The sequence below is a fragment of the Ranitomeya imitator genome, chromosome 1 (assembly GCF_032444005.1).
Source record: "Ranitomeya imitator isolate aRanImi1 chromosome 1, aRanImi1.pri, whole genome shotgun sequence".
NCBI lineage: Eukaryota > Metazoa > Chordata > Amphibia > Anura > Dendrobatidae > Ranitomeya > Ranitomeya imitator.
This window is the reverse complement of record NC_091282.1, coordinates 305,907,816-305,932,160: the sequence shown is the minus strand read 5'-3', so window position 1 is coordinate 305,932,160 and position 24,345 is coordinate 305,907,816. Positions and strand designations below refer to the sequence as shown.

At 45.1% G+C, this 24,345-nt stretch overlaps 1 protein-coding gene across 1 annotated transcript in view; it reads left to right on the top strand.

Annotated features, from left to right (window-relative positions):
- Positions 1 to 299: 299 nt before the first annotated feature.
- The window catches only part of CABP1 (calcium binding protein 1), a 50,667-nt gene continuing 26,621 nt past the window's right edge, over positions 300 to 24,345 (top strand). Inside the window, exon 1 of the mRNA XM_069758013.1 lies at positions 300 to 1,220. Coding sequence (XP_069614114.1) covers positions 420 to 1,220 — 801 coding nt within the window. The 5' untranslated portion in view covers positions 300 to 419. The remainder of the gene's footprint in view (positions 1,221 to 24,345) is intronic.

Sequence of the window (24,345 nt, the reverse complement as noted above, 5' to 3'; positions counted from 1 at the left end):
ACAATTGCATATATAGGGTATTGTGCAGATGTCTCCAGGGGTTCAGCACTATTATTATAAACTCTTAAGTCAGCCTTTTTGAAGGCCAAAGTGGCAGCTTACTGAGATCAATGAGTACATTTCCCATAAGGACGTGCTATACCGCAATGTTAGTGGTAATGGAGCAGGAAAGCAGATGTGAATCCCATCTTCTCTCCTAGTCTGTGGCTTCTGCCTCTCCCCCAGCTCTCCCCTGTGTCTACCACCTTTCCACTCTGCTCCTCCCTTCCCACTCCAGCTCTCTCCTCCTCCCATTGAGCTGTGCAGGAGCTGTCACTGGCACTGTGGTGCTGAACAGACGTGCTCGCTGTAACATGGCTCTAGCTCGGCTCCCTACACACTGAGAATCCTATGGCAGATATCGATCCGCGGCCAACGACATGAACGAGTCCAGCAGCTCCGTGATCAGTGCTGGGGAGACCAGGAGACCTCATCCCAGATACCAGCTGCCCCATGAGCCCGATCCAAGCTTTAGGAGGCCTCTATGTCACCCCCGGGATAGTGGACTTGCTAGCGGAAGAAGGCGCCAATCTCCACGGACAACTGAGAGCCCCCCAATAATGAGAAGACTTCCTCAACAGGAAGGAGGATGGAGGAACAGACAGCCTGGGAGCCCACATTATCAACAGTACCATGCTAATCACCACCACTGTCCTTCCGTGTATCCCCAGTACCAGTCCCGCAAGTACCACTCCAGCAGCCCACCTCCTGACCACCACAGTCAAATCCAGCACCACCCAAATTATCAAAGTCATCATCAACACACCCCCACTCATCAACCGCATGTCAGTCAGACCCAAAGCACCCATCATTTGTATCAGCACATGTCTCCATACAACCACAGGCACTCTGCAAGTCCCAAGCAGCAATCCCCTAGTCCTAAGCACCATAACCAAATCCCCAGGCATCATCATCCAAGTCCCAGGGACTATCCACCCAGTCCAAGGGAGCATACACCCAGCCCCAAACAGATCTCTCCTACTCCAAGAGATCAACAAGAAGGTGGCCAAGAACAGAGAGCAAAGAAGAAGGACTCTGGGAAAGGATCTGAAGGCACCTCCGCTCAACCCTCCAAAGCCAATGACCTTCCTCCAGCTAAAAGCAGCGACAGTGACCCGGAGCCGGACACAGAGCCCCTGTTTGTGGAGTTGCATCCCATCCTCAGCTCTGTGTTTGGTCAGGTGAGAATCCTCTATATATTTATCCTTCCGCACACTGTATAATGTTTAGAAGGTCCCTTGTCCTCAATACCTTCACGTCACGCCACAATGGGCAATGTGACCTTTATCACGTCTTCTTTAGTAAGTGTAGTTCAGGTCTCCACATGAGTAATCTTTGAGTTCTTAGCGAGTCTGGAACCACAACCACATGGACAAATCTGTGTAAGCATTGCCTGGCTCAGGTTAGATCCTTAGATCCTGGAGGTATTGGAATATTTCTGTTACGTTTTTTATTGAGCGCGTGTATGTGAATAATATACATATATACATATGGGAAAACATACACTCTGACACACACCTAAAACAAAGTTTATTTGCATTTTATTACATTGTTAATTACATTTATATTTATTTCATCTCATTAGTGCTCCAAATTTCTTCCACCAACATTCCCGCATTCCTGTACCTAGTTTTGGGCCACCCTCTATGTTGGCAACAATCTAATGATTATTAACCAAATGACTGACATTGTCTTCATTGATGTTATCATGTAAGGTGCAGGACAACTCAACTGCACTGATAGAGTTGCATTATTTGACCCTTTTATATGGTAAATATGAGTTGAGCCTAAATCTGTTAGCCTATATATGACCGATTAATTATTGTTTATTGTAATAATGTATTATTAATGAAGAACATTGGTGTCCTATACATTAATGTATTCACCCCCCAAATAATGTTTGGACAAGCAGTTTCAGTAGCACACTGGATGTCGGAGCAGACATGCTGGGGTCTGTTTGGCTGAGGCTGGACAGTCACCATTTGAAGACCACTCCTCTGCACCAATAAGTTCACATAATTGCTGATGGCATAATATTGTATCTTTCCGTTAGTGAACAACACCACAAATGGAAGTTTACTTTGGCTTTTATATCAATATTTTCTAAATATTATCCTAAAGAGAGGCCCAATCCTGCCCACAACGTCCCGTCATCCCAAGCTAAAATGTCCTTTTGGCAGAGAACTAACCTTGATGAGCAAGAATAAAAATGTCAGGACGTATCAAAGTCACAGATTGATTGTTTTACAATGTGCTGGCATTGTTATTGATTTGCACATTGTATTAAATCCTCAATAACATTTATCCTATAGTGAAACAATAGATGTACTTACTGCTACATTGGTGAATGTGTATTTCAGTTGTTCTGATTGAGCTTTGTCATATTTTAATGTGTTTTTGAGAATCCAGTGTGATGACCAATATGACAGCAGGTCTTTTACGATGCGTAAAATACGTGTGTTTTTGAATACCTTTTGACTGCACCTTTGCTTACATTTTTTTTTTTTGCATTCATTTGAATGCGTGAAAAATGCTGCAAAAAAGCTGAAACAATTGACATGTTGCATATTTGATTAAACGCTTTGTTCAAATCTGCAAGGAAAATCTAAGCAGCATGTGCATGAAATTTCAGAAATCTCATTCACTTTGCTGGTACTGTATTTTTTCCGTGGCAAAAAACGCTGCATGTGAACAAGTCATAATAGGGATTTTCACCCAGCTTTCATAGTCTCCTGAATGGCAAACCTGTCTATTGTCACAGCTATATAAAAGAGGGCATACGTATTGAACATTTTACGCTGTTTACAGTGCTCATCCAAGGTTTACGTCAGAAGGACTTGCATATGTATCCCCCCGATGACCATGACATCCATCGTGCTTAGGCTCCCACAGTATTCTTTACTGGATGCAGCAGAGTGCGCTATTTCACATAGAATATGCCCTGCTGTAAGTACATAAGTAAAAGTGTAAAAGCTGTCCCACCAGCATCAAGGTGTACCGCAATCAGGATGGTCCTAACCTCTAGAATTATTTTTTAATATGAGAGGTTAGGACCATCCCGATTGTGGTACACCTTGACGCTGGTGAGACGGCTTTTATGTTTTTTCATTACAAAAAACAGTGTTTACTAATTACCCTATGTTATTCCTATGCACTATTGCTTTTACTTATTTACTTACAACAGGACATACGATCATTTTGTTTCTGTCTTGGGTTTTGTCTGTTTAACATCTAGTGTGAACATGCTCCTATTTTGCATGTATACAAACTTATACTCCAGTTCATTTTTTTTTCGGTTACATTTTGTATAGCAGAGAAAATGTATACAGACATACATCGACCCAATAGGACAATCACCGCTGTAGGGTGACTATAAATCTATGAATTTAATTATTTAATTCACCGGAACAAATAGACACTGCAAGTAAGCTGATTTGCCGTACAGGAATAGTAGAAAGCTGAGTGACATCGCTAGTTAGAAGTTTAATGGAATCATGGCCTTATTACTTGGTTTATAAATTAAATTGTTCACTACATTATGTGTCTTGTCCTCTGTCTGTACAAACATTTGTCTTTTTGCATCATCCCATAAATTACTACAAACATTTTCTGACACTAATCACTAATGTAAGAATAACGTGGAGTACGTTTGTCGCCAAATCAAATTAGTCTTTTCAGCTATTTTAATTCAGATTTTATCTTGGTTCTGAAGCTAAAATGTCTGAGATGAGTGAATACCCACAATCTGCTATTAAACTCTGTGATGAAATCATGTTTGGTGATAGAAAATGATATAAACAGGTTGGATATATTTCCTTACTGAAGTTTTTGGTTGAAAATTATTATGTTCTAGATCTGTCAGTTATACTCACTATCCCATTTGGGAGAATGTAAAAGAGCTGGGAGACAAGGACCAGGTGCCTCCATCTCAGGGTGGGAATTTGCACTTTTTTTTTCCTATAAAATATCTTTGTCAGATTTGTGCCCTAGCTGTTTATATAGTACCAAACTTCCACACAATATGTTTAATAGAACCTGTCATGCCCAGAAATGATATTTGCCTTCAGACATTCTTGCCTGCTTACTAAAACAGTGGCTACAGGTAGAAAGTGAACTTTTATTCTCCCTGCAGCTGCTCACTTCCAGTCATCATGGCGGTGCAGGGGGGCGGCAATAGTCACTGCTCACAACACAGTGGGAGCAGCTGTAGTTACTTCCCGAAACTTTAATTGGCAAACTCTTCTGCACATACACGCTGTCAATCAAAGGGAGTGATTACAGTTGCGCTAACTTTGTCGTGAGCAGTGACTGTTACCGCCCCCTGCAGCACCCTGATGACTGGAAGCAAGCAGCTGCAGGGAGAATACAACTTCATTTTCTCTCCATAGCCGCCACTCCAGTGTATTATTGTGTAACTGACAGATCTACAAAATAAGCAGTTTCAACCAATAAATCTGTACCTTCATTAAGAAAATATATCAGACTTCTCCCTTTAGCTATAGAAATATTACCTTATCAATTATTACATGGGATTTTAGTTTAAAGGCAATCTGTGAGCAGTATTTCACCTCCTAAAACTGTTTATATGTACACGTACTTGTCTTTCAAAGATGAGTCCAGCAATACCTTTACATGGCTGAACTGGCGTTCTCCCAGTGTGATTTCTATAAATGTTTGGAGTAACAGGTCATTACACACACTAGAGGACATTTATTATTGCATTTGCACCAATTTTTTAAAGCAAATTGCGTTATTTTGCGCCATTCTCAAAGCCCAAATTGAATCTATCAATGTTTTATGCCATTTATTTCTACATTTGTTGATCCCTTCACCAGAACTTAAAAATAACAAGAAAAGGGTGTGGGGATTAATCTTGTGGTACAACATATTTATGATTGCATTTCTGCATAAAAGTATCAAAATAAAAATCTATAACTTAAGAAAAAGTAATGGAACAAATACATTTATGTTGCAGTATATGCACAAAAGTCACAATTTGAGTGAAATCCAACATTGACATGCGAGATTGGACACATTGGTCGCCTGCTCTTTTCTAACATTGGGAAGTGTTCCAATTAACATGCATTAAATATTGCAATTTAAGCAACATTTTTCATTGGCTTGTGACAATTTGTATATTGGTCTCATGCTGTCATCTAACATTGGGAAGTGTTTTACCACGCAGTACTTAACCCCTTGATGACCTATGATGTAGAGATGCATCATGTCCTGGCTTTTGATGCGGGCTCCAGCGCTGAGCCCGCACCTTTTCCACCCTATGACAGCTGATTTGATCAGCTGACATGTGCCCCTTACAGCCTCGGGTGGAATCGTGATCCACCCATGGCTATTAACGTGTTAAATGCCATTTTCAATCTCTGACGGTGGACTTAACACAAAAGTGCCAGAAGCGCCTCCCAAACCCCGCCCATTGGTGCCCCTGTCACATGACAGATAACACAATGGGTTGACATGACAACTGGTTGTCTGCAGAAGAACCCTGTGATGCTGTTCTGCTATGAACTCCGGCCTGATTTTTGCTACACATAGCAAGGCTGAAGCCGATCACAGCTTCAAGTCTCCTAAAGGGACTATTGAAGCAAGTAAAAAGTAGGAAAAAAATGTTTTTAAAAATATAAACAAATATAAAAATATAAAAGTTAATATCACCCCTTTTGCCTCATTCAAAATAAAACAATAAAAAAACACACATATTTGGTATTGCTGCGTTCAGAAATGTCCGATCTATCAAAAAATAAACTAAATTAATCCGATCAGTGAACAGCGTAACAAGACAAAAATAAAACTGCCAGAATTACATTTTTTTGGTCACTGCAACATTATAATAAAATACAATAACAGGCGATAAAATCTAAGACGCAAAAATGGAAAAAACCCGAGGTCGTGAAGGGTTTAAAGGGATTGTTCAGTCACAAGATATTGATGACCGCTGATGTTATCCATATCAGATCTGTGGACACCAGACACCTCCGCCGATCTGCTGTTATTTGATGTGGCAGCAACCAGTTGAAAATTCATTGAACTAAGCTACAATACACAACCCCATTCAATATGTAGCAGTCGTGTCGGAGACTACAGAACAGCGCCTACTCTCTCCTTCGCCAAAGGTTATAACATCTGATTGGTGGAAGTGCCACGGGTTAGACCCGTACCTTTTTAACATTGATGACATATCAATATGTTGTGACCAGACCAGGGCCAGACTGGGACTGAAATTCAGCCCTGGCATTTTTAAGAGCACAGGCCCACATCTTGTAACTTCTGTAATCTTGCTCTCTAGATAGTTTAAAGGGAATCTGTCACCCCATTTTTGGCCTGTAAGATGCGGCCACCACCATCAGGGGCTTATCTACAGCATTCTGTAATGCTGTAGATAAGCCCCCCCATGTAACCTGAAAGATAAGAAAAACAAGTTAGATTGTACTCACCCAGTGGTGGTCCCGATGCGGTCCGGTCCAATGGGTGTTGCAGTCCGGTCCGGCGCCTCCTATCTTCATGCAATGACGTCCTGTCGCGACTCCTGCGCAGGTGTAATTTATCTCCCTGTTGAGGGCAAAGCAAAGTACTGCAATGCGCAGGCGTCGGGCCTCTCTGACCTTTCCTGGGCGCCTGCGCACTGCAGTATTTTGCGCTGCCCTCAATAGGGCAGGTATATCGCTATGAGAACAAAACCAAATCACACATAAATTATGTGAAAATTTCTGCATTTTAAAAGGATGCATCATTTTAAGAAAAAGGTAGATGGAGGCATAGGACCACCCCAACTACCCCACTAAAAAAGCAGATTTAAAAGAAAAAAAAGTGTTTAAAGCTATTTAGAAATTTAAAGGGAACCTGTCATCAGTTTTTGAGTCCCTCAACAAATGTCACCACTGTTATCTGCTCTGTGCTGAATTACACGAATGTGTATATTGAGCCCTGTATAGCCCCAAAACCATCTGGTGTGTGCACCTCCTCCCTGCTCCTAATCACCGTCCTCCGGCTCTGATTGGTGTGGATGACTCGTCCTGCGCCATCTACATAGTGCAACGAAATCTTGTGCCTGTGCAGTAGCATCCCCGACCCGTCCACTGTGCTCTGCGGGTGGAGCAAGGCACATTATTGGATATGTGGCAAAATGTAATTCCAGCACCGGTGAAAGTGCGCCTGTGCGGGACGGCGATGCTACTGTGTAGGCGGAAGATTTTGTTCTGCTATGTGGATGACAAGTCATCCATATTTATCAGAGCTGAAGGACGACACTTAGGAGCAGAAACAAGGCGCACAGACCACAGAGATGATGCCCGACCAGCCTCACTTAAATAAAATGTGGGAGCAACTCAAATGTTTTATTTGGGGGTAAACAGGGGGTCAGGAGTCAATATATGTCGGTGTAGTGCAGCACAGAGGTGATAAAGGTGGCAGCATTTGTTGAAAGACTCAAACACTGGTGACAAGTTCCCTTTAAAAATAGACTTTTGTTTCCACAAAACTGCCACACAGGGCAGTAAAATGCAAGTTACAAAAATTAAGGGTGGGCAGCCTGGAGGGTCGTGATTCTGCAGCATTACAGTACATACACAAACATACAGTGTATGTATGTATGTATATATATATATATATATATACATATATATATATACATACACACTACATATACAGACACATAAGGTGCATATATTATATATACATATATAGATATATATATATACATAGTACGTATATATACATATACTCAAACTACAGACATATGACTTGCACATATACACAGTTTACACATTGAGTACACACCTATATACTCACCCCTTTCTGCAGGCAGCTGGATTTCTTCATCAAGATACTTCCTAGGAGCAGGGGATTTCAGGTCTGTTGCTAGGGCAGTGGTTGCACACATGGGCCTGAGCCCTCCTCTCTAAGCCCTGCATCCTCCAGCACTGACCCTCTCTAAGCCCTGCATCCTCCAGCACTGACCCTCTCTAAGCCCTGCATCCTCCAGCACTGATCCTCTCTAAGCCCTGCATCCTCCAGCACTGACCTTCTTCTAAGCCCTGCATCCTCCAGCACTGACCCTCTCTAAGCCCTGCATCCTCCAGCACTGATCCTCTCTAAGCCCTGCATCCTCCAGCACTGATCCTCTCTAAAGGTACCGTCACACTAGACGATATCGCTAGCGATCTGTGACGTTGCAGCGTCCTGGCTAGCGATATCGTCCAGTGTGACAGGCAGCAGCGATCAGGCCCCTGCTGTGATATCGCTGGTCGGGGAAGAAAGTCCAGAACTTTGTTTCGTCGCTGGATCTCCCGCTGACATCGCTGAATCGGCGTGTGTGACGCCGATTCAGCGATGTCTTCGCTGGTAACCAGGGTAAACTTCGGGTTACTAAGCGCAGGGCCGCGCTTAGTAACCCGATGTTTACCCTGGTTACCATCGTTAAAGTAAAAAAAACAACCACTACATACTTACCTACCGCTGTCTGTCCCCGGCGCTCTGCTTCTCTGCTCTGGCTGTGAGCACAGCGGCCGGAAAGCAGAGCGGTGACGTAAGATAAGATATTATGGCGCCGTACTGGCGGACACAGCAACTGTAGCTGTAATGTGTGTTTTGTGCTGTTGGATAAGTCGGGCGCTAGATAGCAAACATACACCTTCCGCGAACAGACATTCAATAGGGAGGGTTATTTAAAGAGCGACTTTCACTCACAACACACACACATATTTACAAGACAATACTAGCGCATGGCCGTGTGGTCATGCGCAGTTTATATAGTAGCAGCACAGGAAGCAGCTCCAGAAGTTTTGCCCTTTCAGGACCTGCCAAGAGGACCAATGGGATGTGCTGCAATACCTGAGCATGTGACCCTCGATCTCCAACGGGAGATCCTGCCCTGGGCATGCTCAGACAGAGAAAAGCAGGACTTAGATCCAGAAACGTCCACTCGCCGCTGCCCAGCACTGGCTTCAATGGCAGAAGCAGGAAAAGCAGCAGTAACTCTTCGCACAGAGTCAGACTGAGCGAGACGCTGGGATCAACGTCCCTGCTGAGCAGACTCCACCGCGGCTGGAGAAGAATGGGAGACCGCAGCGGAGACGGATCGAGATTCCCCCAGTGCAGCAGAGGAAACTCGACTCCTAACATTACCCCTCCTCCAAGGGCCCCCCCCCTCCCTGGGCCTCGCCACGTTCGAAGGCAGCAATGAGCTGCGGGGCCCGAATGTGCTCAACAGGCTCCCAGGACCTGTCCTCGGGGCCATAACCCTTCCAGTCCACCAAATAAAATTTTTTGCCACGTACCACCTTGCACCCCAAAATAGCGTTCACCTCATAATCGTCCGTAGACGAACCCGATGTCCCAGCAGATGACTCGGAAAACCGGGACATATACACAAGTTTCAAGAGGGACACATGAAAGGTGTCGGTGATACCCAGGCGTGGCGGAAGGGCCAAACGATAGACCACAGGATTAACCTGCTCGAGGACCTTGAACGGACCCAAGTAGCGAGGAGCAAATTTAGTGGACTCAACTCGCAGCCTGATGTTACGGGCGGAGAGCCACACCAAGTCGCCAGGAGCAAAGGTCGGAGCGGGGCGCCGATGAGCATCGGCGGAGGACCTCATTCTCTCCTTAGAGGCCCAAATGGCATCCTGAGTGCGGTCCCAAATATCCCGTGCCTCCACAGCCCAGTCTGCCACCCTGGAGTCGGCGGAAGACACGAGCATAGGCACAGGTACCCGTAGATGCTGACCATAGTTGAGGAGGAATGGGGTTTGTCCAGTGGAGTCAGCTACGGCGTTGTTCAGTGCAAACTCTGCCCATGATAGCAAGGATGCCCAGTCATCCTGCCTGGCTGAAACAAAATGTCGCAGGTATGTGACCAAGGTCTGGTTGGCCCTCTCTACCAACCATTCGTCTCGGGATGATAAGCGGAAGAGAGATTCAACTCAATACTGAGAAGACGACAAAGCTCTCTCCAGAACCGAGACGCAAACTGGGGACCCCGGTCACTGACAATTTTGTCAGGCATACCATATAGGCGGAAGATGTGTTTGATGAACAACGCTGCCAAGGCCCGTGCAGAAGGTAACCGTGGTAGCGGCACCAAATGCACCATTTTTGAGAAATGATCGGTGATGACCCAAATGATGGTACAGCCGCGAGACTTGGGTAAACCCACAACAAAGTCCATCCCGACCATCTCCCAGGGCCTATCTGCCACCGGCAAGGGATAGAGCAACCCAGCTGGCCTTTGACGCGGAGATTTATTTTTGGTGCAGGAGACACACGCCAGAATATAATCCCTGACATCCCGGACCATATGCGGCCACCAGTACGTCCTCGCCAGTAGCTCAGATGTCCTCTTTGTCCCAAAGTGTCCACCCACCCTGGACGAATGAGCCCAAGAGAGAACCTCCAGTCGCAAATTAATGGGCACAAAAGTCTTGCCCGGAGGCACAGACTCTAGCGAAACCGGCGCTATGGTTCTCAGGCTCTCGGAAGGGACAATAAGCCGAGGCTCCTCTTCCTCCTCCTCAGTTGACATAAGGGAGCGAGAGAGAGCGTCAGCACGGATATTCTTCTCCCCGGCGAGATAATGAAGGGAAAAGTGGAACCGGGAGAAGAACAGGGACCATCTGGCCTGGCGAGAATTTAGCCGCTGGGCTGTTTGTAAATAGACCAAATTTTTGTGGTCTGTGTAAACTTGGAAGGGAAACCGCGCACCCTCCAGAAGGTGTCTCCACTCCAAAAAGGTCAACTTCATTGCTAGCAACTCCCTGTCCCCGATGGAGTAGTTTCTCTCCGCTGGCGTGAAGGTCTTAGAGAAGAAGAAGCATGGATGCTTCCGACCTTGAGCATCCTTTTGATAGAGGACTGCTCCAGCACCAACAGACGAGGCATCCACCTCCATTAGGAATGGCTTATCCACATCGGGACGATGTAAGATGGGAGCGCTAGCAAAGTGGGACTTAATAGAAGTGAAGGCCTTGGAGACCTCTTCCGACCACAATTTGGGATTCGCTCCCTTCTTGGTGAGGGCCACCAAGGGAGCTACCAGAGTTGAGAAGTGGGGAATGAACTGGCGGTAATAGTTTATGAACCCCATAAAGCGCTGCACCGCTTTAAGAGAATGGGGCTCTTGCCAGTCCATCACAGCCTGTAGCTTGGCAGGATTCATAGCCAATCCCTGGGCGGAGATGATATAGCCCAGGAAAGGTAAGGACTCCTGCTCAAACACACACTTCTCCAACTTCGCATAAAGAGAGTTTGCCCGTAGGAGGTCAAAGACTCTGCCAACATCCCTCCGGTGGGAGTCAGTATCTGGAGAAAAGATGAGGATATCATCCAGATAGACTACAACCGAGGTGGAAAGCATATCCCGGAAGATGTCGTTGACAAAGTCTTGGAAAACGGCAGGTGCATTACAGAGCCCGAAGGGCATCACCAGATACTCATAGTGCCCATCTCTGGTGTTAAACGCCGTTTTCCATTCGTCCCCCTCACGGATGCGAATCAGGTTATAAGCACCCCGCAGATCTAGTTTAGTAAACACTCTAGCTCCCCGAAGCCTATCAAAAAGCTCAGATATCAAAGGCAAAGGGTACTTGTTCTTAACTGTGATAGCATTAAGACCCCTGTAGCCTATGCATGGACGTAGTTCTCCACTATTTTTCTGCACGAAAAAGAACCCTGCCCCAGCAGGTGACACTGACTTCCTGATGAACCCTCTTGCCAAATTCTCTTGAATGTACTGAGACATTGCCTCCGTTTCCGGGAGAGATAATGGATAGACTCGACCCCGGGGAGGCTCAGCACCAGGCAAGAGATCAATAGGACAGTCATAGGGGCGATGGGGCGGAAGGGTCTCCGCTGCCTTTTTGGAGAACACGTCTGCATAAGACCAATATTGCTTGGGGAGAGAGGAAAGATCTGCGGGTACCTCTGTAGTAGCAACCTGAACGCACTCTCGATGACACCTGTTCCCACAAGATTCACCCCATCCCAGAATTCTGCCTGAGGACCACTCGATGTGAGGAGAGTGATACCGTAACCAAGGTATCCCTAAGAGAACATCATCAATTCCCTCAGGAATGACGAGTAGAGATATAACCTCCTGATGAGATGGTGACATGGACAGAGTAAAAGGGATAGTTTGATGCGTAATCTGTGCGGGCAGTGTCGACCCATTCACCACTCGTACCGTTACAGGTTGAGATAGCATGACCAGAGGAATTGCGTGACGTTGGGCGAAGGCTGAAGACATAAAATTGCCCTCCGCCCCAGAATCCACGCAGAGTTCTACCGAGTGAGAGGATGAGCCCAATGTTATTGTCCTCTTAAACGACAATTTGGAGGCAAACGTCGCCGTGTCTAGTGCACCTCCACCAACTACCACTAGACGCTGACGTTTCCTCGACCACTGGAGACATCTGGAGGCAAGATGTCCTGACTGTTGGCAAAGATGACAAATCTGGAGTGCACGAGCGGTCCGGGACTTAGATCCCGCTCGTGACTCTACCACAGGCTCATGGCGCTCAGGAGCCTGGTCTGGAGATTCCAAAGGTTTGGCGAAGGTGGGAGCCAGCCGAAACCTCTGCCTACACTGGGCTCGTTCTAACCTCCGCTCGTGAAAACGGAGATCAATACGAGTGGATAGAGTTATTAATTCCTCCAGTGTGGCGGGAATCTCCCTAGTGGCCAGGGCGTCCTTAACGTGGTCAGCCAGCCCCCTCCAAAATATTGGAATGAGAGCTTTATACGACCACTCCAGCTCAGATGCTAAGGTGCGGAAGTGGACGGCAAAATGACTGACCAAGGACGAGCCCTGAGTCAATGCCAACAATTGGAGCGCCGTATCATGGGTGACACGAGGTCCTAAAAAGACCTGTTTCAGAGTGCTCAGAAACAACGGAGCACTCTGTACCACATGATCGTTACGCTCCCATAGCAGTGTAGCCCACTGCAACGCCCTGTCCGATAGAAGAGACACTATAAATCCCACCTTAGCCCGCTCTGTAGGGAAACGAGAGGCCAGAAGCTCGAGATGGATAGAGCACTGACTCACGAAACCCCTACAAGACTTACTGTCACCAGAGAATTTCTCTGGAAGCGGGAGGCGAGTTAGAGTCGGGACAGGAGCGGCAGTGGACAAGGTAGCTGCAGCAACACTAGCAGCCTGAACAGCGACAGCAGTGACATCCACAGCTGAGGTTGAACGCTCAAGAGCCGCCAACCTTCCCTCCAGCTGCTGGATGTACCGCTGTGAACGTTGATCGTCCATTATTTACTAGCCAGACCTTGGCGCTAGTATTATGTTAAGGACCGGTGGAACGCACCAAGTATAGATAATAAGAAACTAGGTGCGTTCGCAGTCCGAGGTCCACCGTGCAGGTAAAAGACCCTGCTGCTAGTAAGACGGACTATATGGCGGTACTAAGTATACACACATGGGTTAACTTCACCCTGCATGAAGGAAGCGATCCTGTTGCGTCACTGGACCGCAGTACCGCACATAAAGCGCAAGCAAGAAGTCAGCGGACTCAACCCCTACACAGGATTGAAGTCCGATTAGACACTTGCTGGCACAACACCGCAACTGGGTGTGTCAGAGGAACATAAATAATAATATAAAGGCACAAGAGTGCGTGCGGTGCCGCACTGACGGACGCCACTAACCACCCAGGCTTGGGTCAGGAAAGCGCAGAGCAAGCGCACGGCGCCGTACTGGCGGACACAGCAACTGGTAGCTGTAATGTGTGTTTCGTGCTGTTGGATAAGTCGGGCGCTAGATAGCAAACATACACCTTCCGCGAACAGACATTCAATAGGGAGGGTTATTTAAAGAGCGACTTTCACTCACAACACACACACATATTTACAAGACAATACTAGCGCATGGCCGTGCGGTCATGCACAGTTTATATAGTAGCAGCACAGGAAGCAGCTCCAGAAGTTTTGCCCTTTCAGGACCTGCCAAGAGGACCAATGGGATGTGCTGCAATACCTGAGCATGTGACCCTCGATCTCCAACGGGAGATCCTGCCCTGGGCATGCTCAGACAGAGAAAAGCAGGACTTAAATCCAGAAACGTCCACTCGCCGCTGCCCAGCACTGGCTTCAATGGCAGAAGCAGGAAAAGCAGCAGTAACTCTTCGCACAGAGTCAGACTGAGCGAGACGCTGGGATCGACGTCCCTGCTGAGCAGACTCCACCGCGGCTGGAGAAGAATGGGAGACCGCAGCGGAGACGGATCGAGATTTCCCCAGTGCAGCAGAGGAAACTCGACTCCTAACACTCTCTAAGCCCTGCATCCTCCAGCACTGACCCACTCTGAGCTCTGCATCCTCCAGCACTGACCCTCTCTAAGCCCTGCATCCTCCAGTACTGACCCTCTCTAAGCCCTGCATCCTCCAGCACTGACCCTCTCTAAGCCCTGCATCCTCCAGCACTGACCTTCTTCTAAGCCCTGCATCCTCCAGCACTGACCCTCTCTGAGCCCTGCATCCTCCAGCACTGACCATCTCTGAGCCCTGCATCCTCCAGCACAGATCCTCTCTAAGCCCTGCATCCTCCAGCACTGACCCACTCTGAGCTCTGCATCCTCCAGCACTGACCCTCTCTAAGCCCTGCATCCTCCAGCACTGACCCTCTCTAAGCCCTGCATCCTCCAGCACTGACCCTCTCTAAGCCCTGCATCCTCCAGCACTGACCCTCTCTAAGCCCTGCATCCTCCAGCACTGACCATCTCTGAGCCCTGCATCCTCCAGCACTGATCCTCTCTAAGCCCTGCATCCTCCAGCACTGACCCTCTCTGAGCTCTGCATCCTCCAGCACTGATACAGCAGAGGAGGGTATGCTGCAGCTGCTATTGGAGGAGCTCAGTGCTGGAATCTTCCATAGTCTTTTTCTCCTCACAGCACTGGCCCCGCCCACCTCCTCTCATTGGTTTCTGTAGCTCCCCTGCTTGATGTCATTGGCTGGGTGCTACAGACAGCAGCTGTGGTGAAGATGTGGAACTTGCGCGGCCTCCAGGAGAGGTCTGTATGTAAATTATCCCGGCAGTGAGCACTGCTCCTGCTCACATGAAAAGAGCATTTGAGGCCACGCCTTCTGCTCCTGAGCGGCTCCTGTCACCACATCAAAGGGGCTCCTGCAGATGGATTGGCCCACGGCAGGGGGCGGCCCCTCTGGCAAATGCCAGAACTGCCCGATGGCCAGTCCGGTCCGGGACCAGACTACTTCTTTAAACAATGCAAGACAACATCTAGCTTTAGGCCATGTGCACATGCTGAGTTTTTTATCTCAGTATTTCTAAATCAGGAGAGGAACAGTCAGAGGAAAAGTATAATAGAAACACGTCACCAGTCACTTCTGGATTTATCACCCACTCCAGTATTTGGTTAGTATCTTACATCAGTATTTGTAAGCCAAAACCAGGACATGTGAACGTGGCCTAAGAGAGATCTTACGCTGGGAATCTCATTCAAAACAGACTTTTCTCTGGGTTTTGCATCACTGGAAAATCTGCGTTCACCGAAGACAAATTTTACCTGGTAATTGCGAACTGTGAAATTGAAAGATGAGTCTAGGAAGAGAAAGAAGTTAATTTCTCTGATAAGATATTATATAGTTTCTTGTTTTCTCGTGCACTATTGATTTAAGAATAAAATAAAATTACGGTTACTCTTTAAGGGTAAGTTCACACAGTACTTTTTTGCTGCGTATTTTTGCTGCGTTTTTTTATGCTAATTTAAATGCGTTTTGGTGCGTTTTTTTGTTGTTTTTTTTGGTGTGTTTTGTTTTTTCTCTTTTTCCAGGCTAATGTCCTTGGATTTTCAGCAGCAAAAACGCAGCAAATAATGATACCTGCGTTTTTGCTGCGTTTTTTTCAACACCCATTCAAGTCAATGGGTGAAAAAACGCAGCAAAAACGCTGAAAGAAGTGACATGCTCTATGTCAAAAAAACGCAGCAAAGCACAAAATACTGATCAAACAAAAAACCAATGTGTGTGCATGAGATTTCTGAAATCTGGTACTGTAAAAAGCAGCTGAAAATTAGCATAAAAAAGTCTTAAGAAGTGTTTGCAATTTGGTGAGTATATTTTAAAGTTAAATTTCAGAAAACTGTCTTCTCATTTGAAAGATGAAGGAATAAGTAATAGCCTGGATCTGGTTTCTCCAGCACTAGGAAAGGGTGAAAAATGGCTGCTATTCCACAAGAAAGGAAGATGAAAGGTCACTATTCACTAACATTTTAACATTGCTCTGTACTCATGTTTTTTTTTTCTTTTAGAGGGGATAATTAACTAATTTTGGGGACAAAGGGACAGATTCATCAGACAGAAATGTGGCATAAGGCCGGTTTCACACGTCCAGATAATTCCAGTACCGTATAAAATCGGTACTGGAGTTATCCGTGTCCGTGTGCTCACGTGGCACATCAGTGTGGCACACATGCGGCACACGTGTGCCGCCTGTGTGCCCACTGGGTACCACACGCACCGTGCAGGAGACAGCGCTAAAGTTTAGCGCTGTCCCCTGCATCGTGCTGAATCCGCAATTCATATGTTCCCTGCAGCAGCATTTGCTGCAGAGAAAATATGAATAATAGTGTTTAAAATAAAGATCTATGTGTCCAAAGCCCCCCACCCCCTGTGCGCCCCCCCGCTGTTCTGAAAATACTCACCCGCCTCCCTCGTTGGCTGTCGCTGCTTACTGGTCTGGCCGCATCTTCTCCTGTATGCGGTCACGTGGGGCCGCCGATTACAGTAATGAATATGCGGCTCCACCCCTATTTTAAACACTATTATTCATATTTTCTCTGCAGCAAATGCTGCTGCAGGGAAGATATGAATCGCGGATTCAGTACCAGTGGGGGGGACAGCGCTTAATGTAGCGCTGTCCCCTGCACGGCACACGGACTGTACACGGACAACGTCCATGTGCGGTACGTGTTTTGCACGGACCCATTGACTTTAATGGGTCCGTGTAATACGTGCACTCCCACGAACACTGACATGTCTCCGTGTTTGGCACACGGAGACACGGTCCGCAAAAAATCACTGACATCTGAACAGATGCAGTGATTTTTATGTGTCTACGTGTGTCAGTGTCTCTGGTACGTGAGGAAACTGTCACCTCACGTACCGGAGACACTGACGTGTGAAACAGGCCTAAAACTGTTTGAAATGTCCAATTTTTTCCACAATTTGCAGTTTTGGTAATCTCCCAACAGATCCTTGTTTCTCACATCATTATTTCATATGTAGGGCTACGTTAATTATCTGCCCTCAGAGCCCAGATAAAGTAAAATTACATGTTTGACTATGCTTAAAGGGAATGTGTATGTACAGTTAGGTCCATATATATTTGGACAGAGACAATATTTTTCTAATTTTGGTTATAGACATTACCACAATGAATTTTAAACAAAACAATTCAGATGCAGTTGAAGTACAGACTTTCAGCTTTCATTTGAGGGTATCCACATTAAAATTGGATGAAGGGTTTAGGAGTTTCAGCTCCTTAACATGTGCCACCCTGTTTTTAAAGGGACCAAAAGTAATTGGACAGATTCAATAATTTTAAATAAATTGTTAATTTTTAGTACTTGGTTGAAAATCCTTTGTTGGCAATGACTGCCTGAAGTCTTGAACGCATGGACATCACCAGACGCTGTGTTTCCTCCTTTTTGATGCTCTGCCAGGCCTACACTGCGGTGGTTTTCAGTTGCTGTTTGTTTGTGGGCCTTTCTGTCTGAAGTTTAGTCTTTAACAAGTGAAATGCTGCTCAAATGGGTTGAGATCAGGTGACTGACTTGGCTATTCAAGAATATTCCACTTCTTTGCTTTAATAAACTCCTGGGTTGCTTTGGCTTTATGTTTTGGGTCATTGTCCATCTGTAGTATGAAACGACGACCAATCAGTTTGGCTGCATTTGGCTGGATCTGAGCACAAAGTATGTTTCTGAATACCTCAGAATTCATTCGGCTGCTTCTGTCCTGTGTCACATCATCAATAAACACTAGTGATCCAGTGCCACTGGAAGCCATGCATGCCCAAGCCATCACACTGCCTCCGCCGTGTTTTACAGATGATGTGGTATGTTTTGGATCATGAGCTGTACCTCGCCTTCACCATACTTTTCTCTTTCCATCATTCTGGTAGAGTTTGATCTTGGTTTCATCTGTCCAAAGAATGTTCTTCCAGAACTGTGCTGGCTTTTTTAGATGTTTTTTAGCAAAGTCCAGTTTAGCCTTTTTATTCTTGATGCTTATGAGTGGCTTGCGCCGTGCAGTGAACCCTCTGTATTTACTTTCATGCCGTCTTCTCTTTATGGTAGATTTGGATATTGATACGCTGACCTCCTGGAGAGTGTTGTTCACTTGGTTGGCTGTTGTGAAGGGGTTTCTCTTCACCGTGGAGATTATTCTGCGATCATCCACCACTGATGTCTTCCGTGGGCACCCAAGTCTTTTTGCATTGATGAGTTCACCAGAGCTTTCTTTCTCAGGATGTACCAAATTGTAGATTTTGCCACTCCTAATATTGTAGCAATTGCTCGGATGGTTTTTTTTTTCTGTTTTCGCAGCTTAAGGATGGCTTTTTTCACCTACATGGAGAGCTCCTTTGACCGCATGTTTACCTCACAGCAAAACCTTCCAAATGCAAGCACCACACCTCAAATCAACTCCAGGCCTTTTATCTGCTTAATTGAGAATGACATAACGAAGGGATTGCCCACACCTGTCCATGAAATAGCCTTGGAGTCAACTGTCCAATTACTTTTGGTCCCTTTAAAAACAGGGTGGCACATGTTAAGGAACTGAAACTCCTAAACCTTTCATCCAAATTTAATGTGGATACCCTCACATGAAAGCTGAAAGTCTGACCTTCAACTGCATCTGAACTGTTTTGTTTAAAATTCATTGTGGTAATGTCTATAACCAAATTTAGAAAAATGTTGTCTGTGTCCAAATATATATGGACCTAACTGTATGTAATACATTTCATATAAAAAGCTGATTTAAAGAATATTTTTTTTTCTGATAACGGATTCCCCCTAAGTTTGCAGTCAGACGGCCGTATAACTCGGTCCGACATCAGGAAGCAGTGCATGGACTGGCTGGCGGCTCTCCTGAACTGAGTGTGACAGCTGCATAGAAATACATGAAGCTGTCACGCTCGATTTGGAAGAGCCGCTGGACAGTCTGTGTCCCGCGTTCTGATCTTGGTCCATTTTATACGGTCATCTAACTGCACCCTTAGTTTATTAACGAAAGAAAGGTTGAGTCATATGCCAGCCACCACCCAAATATCGAAGTGCCAATTATCTAGGCCTAGTGTCTTTCTGACACCCGAATATCATGTAGCATTGATCTCCTCATTTACCATTGTGTATCCGATCAGTAAGTGCGCTTATGATGTAAGATATATTGCCTTTAAGGAGTCATTTTGAATACACACTTTGAAGACTTATGTGCTTAGCCTTATGTGTTAAAAGCTTGAAATTTCCACGGGTATCATTTGGTAGTAATCTAAGTCTCGCACAGAACACTGAAGAACCTGCTATTTCCAGCCGGTACTCTGGCTGTAATAAAGTACTGTATTTATTGAGCAGTTCTAAGCCCAGAAGTCAGTGCAGTAATGTTTGCAGCGAGCATAAAACAGATGTGTTCAAAGCCTTCCAATAGTGGTCGCCCATGGAGCCGAGATGACAGAGAACTGGACCGTCCCATCCTGCACTTTGAGATGATTCTGCTCCCGAGATTCTAGCTGCTTATTCTGTTACACTCCGCCAGGCAGACGCGGGTCTCTCATCGCGGCTTTAATTTATTCTGTGCCCTGTAGAGAGATTACAGGTGACTTTGGTTGGAATCTGCAGGAGCTGCCGAGCAATGTCTAAGTGATATATGAAATGTTCTTTGATGTCTCATCTCCAGAGAAATCCTAAGTGTCCTCATTTTTTTTCGTGTACATTCAGTCTCGGCACATTTTCATCTGTCGGCTCAGGAGGGCTTTATAGTGTCACCCCTAAGAAAGATCTGACGTGTGTGATGTGTCCTAGGTATGCCCTCTGCTGTCGTATTACGGAATAGCACAGGAGCCATTTTCAATTCTGCGTAGTATTCTAGTGCAATTTTATGTTAGGGTTGAAAATAAATTATTCTTTAAAACATACAGAATGCATACAGTACATGCACTTGTCATCCGATCTTGTCTTCTTTTGTCTTTACTGTGCTCATCAAAAGAAATAAATTCAGGACAGAAGAATAAGAGAAATTGGCATAAGGCCGTATAATAGTCTGTATGATCTGGGAGATCTCTCAATTTAAATGGATGATCTATCCCATCAGAATAACTATAGTGTGTGCCGGGGTTGCAGTCACACCGCGGCCCTGTAGTCTAGGGGTCCCGGTGGTCCATATGAGGAGACCAATACAGTTTGACCTGTGAGATTGGTGGCCGGTTGGAGATTTTGCATTGGGGCCAACAAGCTTCAGGCTACATCACGGCTCTTTCCATAACCAATTTGATTCTCATAGGCTATGTGCACACGTTCAGGTTTTTTTGCGTTTTTTTTGTGTTTTTTCGTGGTAAAAATGCTATAAAAACTCATTAAAAACGCATACATTATGCATCCTATCATTTAGAATGCATTCTGCATGTTTTGTGCACATGATGCGTTTTTTTCCGCGAAAAAAAACGCATTGCGGTAAAAAAAAGCAGCATGTTCATTAATTTTGGGGATTTACTGCATTTTTCCCGCTATTCTATGCATTTGGGAAAAAAACGCACAAAAAAACGCACCCAAAATGCGTCAAAAATGCACAAAAAACGCTAAGGGTATGTGCACACGTCAGGATTTCTTGCAGAAATTTTCCTGGCAAAAACCGGACATTTCTGTCAGAAATCCGCATGCGTTTTTTTTGCCTTTTTCATGCGTTTTGACGCCTTTTTGGTGCGTTTTTTCCCAAATGCATAGAATAGCGGTAAAAATGCAGAAAATCCGCAAAATTAATGAACATGCTGCTTTTTTTTTACCACGATGCGTTTTTTTTTCGCGGAAAAAAACGCAGCATGTGCACAAAACATGCAGCATGCATTCTAAATGATAGGATGATATAATGTATGTGTTTTTAATGAGTTTTTATAACGTTTTTAGGCTATATGCACACGTTCAGTTTTTTTCGCTTTTTTTCGCGCTAAAAACGCTATAAAAACTCATTAAAAACGCATACATTATGCATTCTATCATTTAGAATGCATTCTGCATGTTTTGTGCACATGGATGCATTTTTTTCCGCGAAAAGTGAACCTGGAAATTATAGGCCAGTAAGTCTAACCTCTATTGTTGGTAAAATATTTGAAGGGTTTCTGAGGGATGTTATTCTGGATTATCTCAATGAGAATAACTGTTTAACTCCATATCAGCATGGGTTTATGAGAAATCGCTCCTGTCAAACCAATCTAATCAGTTTTTATGAAGAGGTAAGCTATAGACTGGACCACGGTGAGTCATTGGACGTGGTATATCTCGATTTTTCCAAAGCGTTTGATACCGTGCCGCACAAGAGGTTGGTACACAAAATGAGAATGCTTGGTCTGGGGGAAAATGTGTGTAAATGGGTTAGTAACTGGCTTAGTGATAGAAAGCAGAGGGTGGTTATAAATGGTATAGTCTCTAACTGGGTCGCTGTGACCAGTGGGGTACCGCAGGGGTCAGTATTGGGACCTGTTCTCTTCAACATATTCATTAATGATCTGGTAGAAGGTTTACACAGTAAAATATCGATATTTGCAGATGATACAAAACTATGTAAAGCAGTTAATACAAGAGAAGATAGTATTCTGCTACAGATGGATCTGGATAAGTTGGAAACTTGGGCTGAAAGGTGGCAGATGAGGTTTAACAATGATAAATGTAAGGTTATACACATGGGAAGAGGGAATCAATATCACCATTACACACTGAACGGGAAACCACTGGGTAAATCTGACAGGGAGAAGGACTTGGGGATCCTAGTTAATGATAAACTTACCTGGAGCAGCCAGTGCCAGGCAGCAGCTGCCAAGGCAAACAGGATCATGGGGTGCATTAAAAGAGGTCTGGATACACATGATGAGAGCATTATACTGCCTCTGTACAAATCCCTAGTTAGACCGCACATGGAGTACTGTGTCCAGTTTTGGGCACCGGTGCTCAGGAAGGATATAATGGAACTAGAGAGAGTACAAAGGAGGGCAACAAAATTAATAAAGGGGATGGGAGAACTACAATACCCAGATAGATTAGCGAAATTAGGATTATTTAGTCTAGAAAAAAGACGACTGAGGGGCGATCTAATAACCATGTATAAGTATATAAAGGGACAATACAAATATCTCGCTGAGGATCTGTTTATACCAAGGAAGGTGACGGGCACAAGGGGGCATTCTTTGCGTCTGGAGGAGAGAAGGTTTTTCCACCAACATAGAAGAGGATTCTTTACTGTTAGGGCAGTGAGAATCTGGAATTGCTTGCCTGAGGAGGTGGTGATGGCGAACTCAGTCGAGGGGTTCAAGAGAGGCCTGGATGTCTTCCTGGAGCAGAACAATATTGTATCATACAATTATTAGGTTCTGTAGAAGGACGTAGATCTGGGGATTTATTATGATGGAATATAGGCTGAACTGGATGGACAAATGTCTTTTTTCGGCCTTACTAACTATGTTACTATGTTACTATGAAAAGCATGTTCATTATTTTTGCGGATTTTCTGCATTTTTCCCACAATTCTATGCATTTGGGAAAAATGCACAAAAAACGCACAATAAACGCGTCAAAAACGCGTCAAAACTGCGAAAAAAACGCATGCGGATTTCTGGCAGAAATGTCCGGGTTTTTGTCAGGAAAATTTCTGCAAGAAATCCTGACGTGTGCACATACCCTTACCGCGAAAAAACCTGATCGTGTGCACATAGCCTACCAGTGACAAAGTCATACTAACACATTAGGAAATAAGTATATTCTACGGCACATGAAACATAGAGATAATTAGATAAACGCTGGTTTACCTCTGCCTTTAAAAAGTTTGTTTTTTACTTAAGAGAGTTGTCCGGTCTTAACCTACAAGGTGGCAGTCACTCTATCTGACTGCAGACTTGTGAATCCTCACAACCAGCGTACTGCACACTGTGACGATTCTCTGGTGCCGGCGATATGGACACTTGCATTGAGTGAGGCCATGCCCATCTAGTCACAATGTGGCCGGGTGTATGCAAATCACATGACCGCCGTTCCGGGTGCCAACAAAACAAAATCTTCACAGAGAACGGTGCACACCACGTGAGGATTCACAAGTCTGCAGTCAGATAGAGTGACTACAGACTTGTAGTTTATGACTGGACAATCCCTTTAAGTTAAACTCATTGAGTTAGTGAGAATCATCTACTCACCTTAATTTAACCCTGTAAACTCTTCTGTTATGTTACCGTAGAGCCACACATTTCAGTGAGTGGCTCAGAACTCATACAGTATGTGGCTCTTATATACCTGAATATGACAGCCCCCAGTCGTCAGCACCGGCAGATAATGTTGTGCACTGTTAGCAGTAGTTCACTTGACTTCTAGAGTAACAAGATCCCATATAATTGCAGGTAAGACGGCAATTTGGTGGAGAAATGTTGAACTTGATGAACCTTGGTCTGTTTTCAACCCCTGTCTTTAATAGCTTTTCCTTTTTTAACATTTACTGTGGCACAACATTTAGACCTCTGCAATTCTTTTGTACAGTAACATTTGAAAAGGGACAACCCCTTTAAGATCTTTAGTTCTTTAATTTACATGTGCCATGACTAATGAGATGCACACATATACCTTTGGCATAACCAAACCGCCCTTGCTAGTCAATAAATCTTTCATAGCATGTTTTCTAGCACCATCCATTAGAAGATTCAAATTTAGAGAATAAAATATATATGGAAAAAAAATCCAATCCTGGCTCAGTGCTAAAGATGATGGAGCGAATGTAATGATTGGTGTAGAGTGTAAAACCAATTCAAATGTTTTTTACTGATTTTAACCCCTATCTGACCTCGGACGGGATAGTACGTCCGAGGTCAGATACCCTGCTTTGATGCGGGCTCCGCGGTGAGCCCGCATCAAAGCCGGGACATGTCAGCTGTTTTGAACAGCTGAAATGTGCCCGTAATAGGCGCGGGCAGAATCGCGATCTGCCCGCACCTATTAACTAGTTAAATGCCACTGTCAAACGCAGACAGCGGCATTTAACTACCGCATCCGGCCGGGAGGCCGGAAATGACGTCATCGC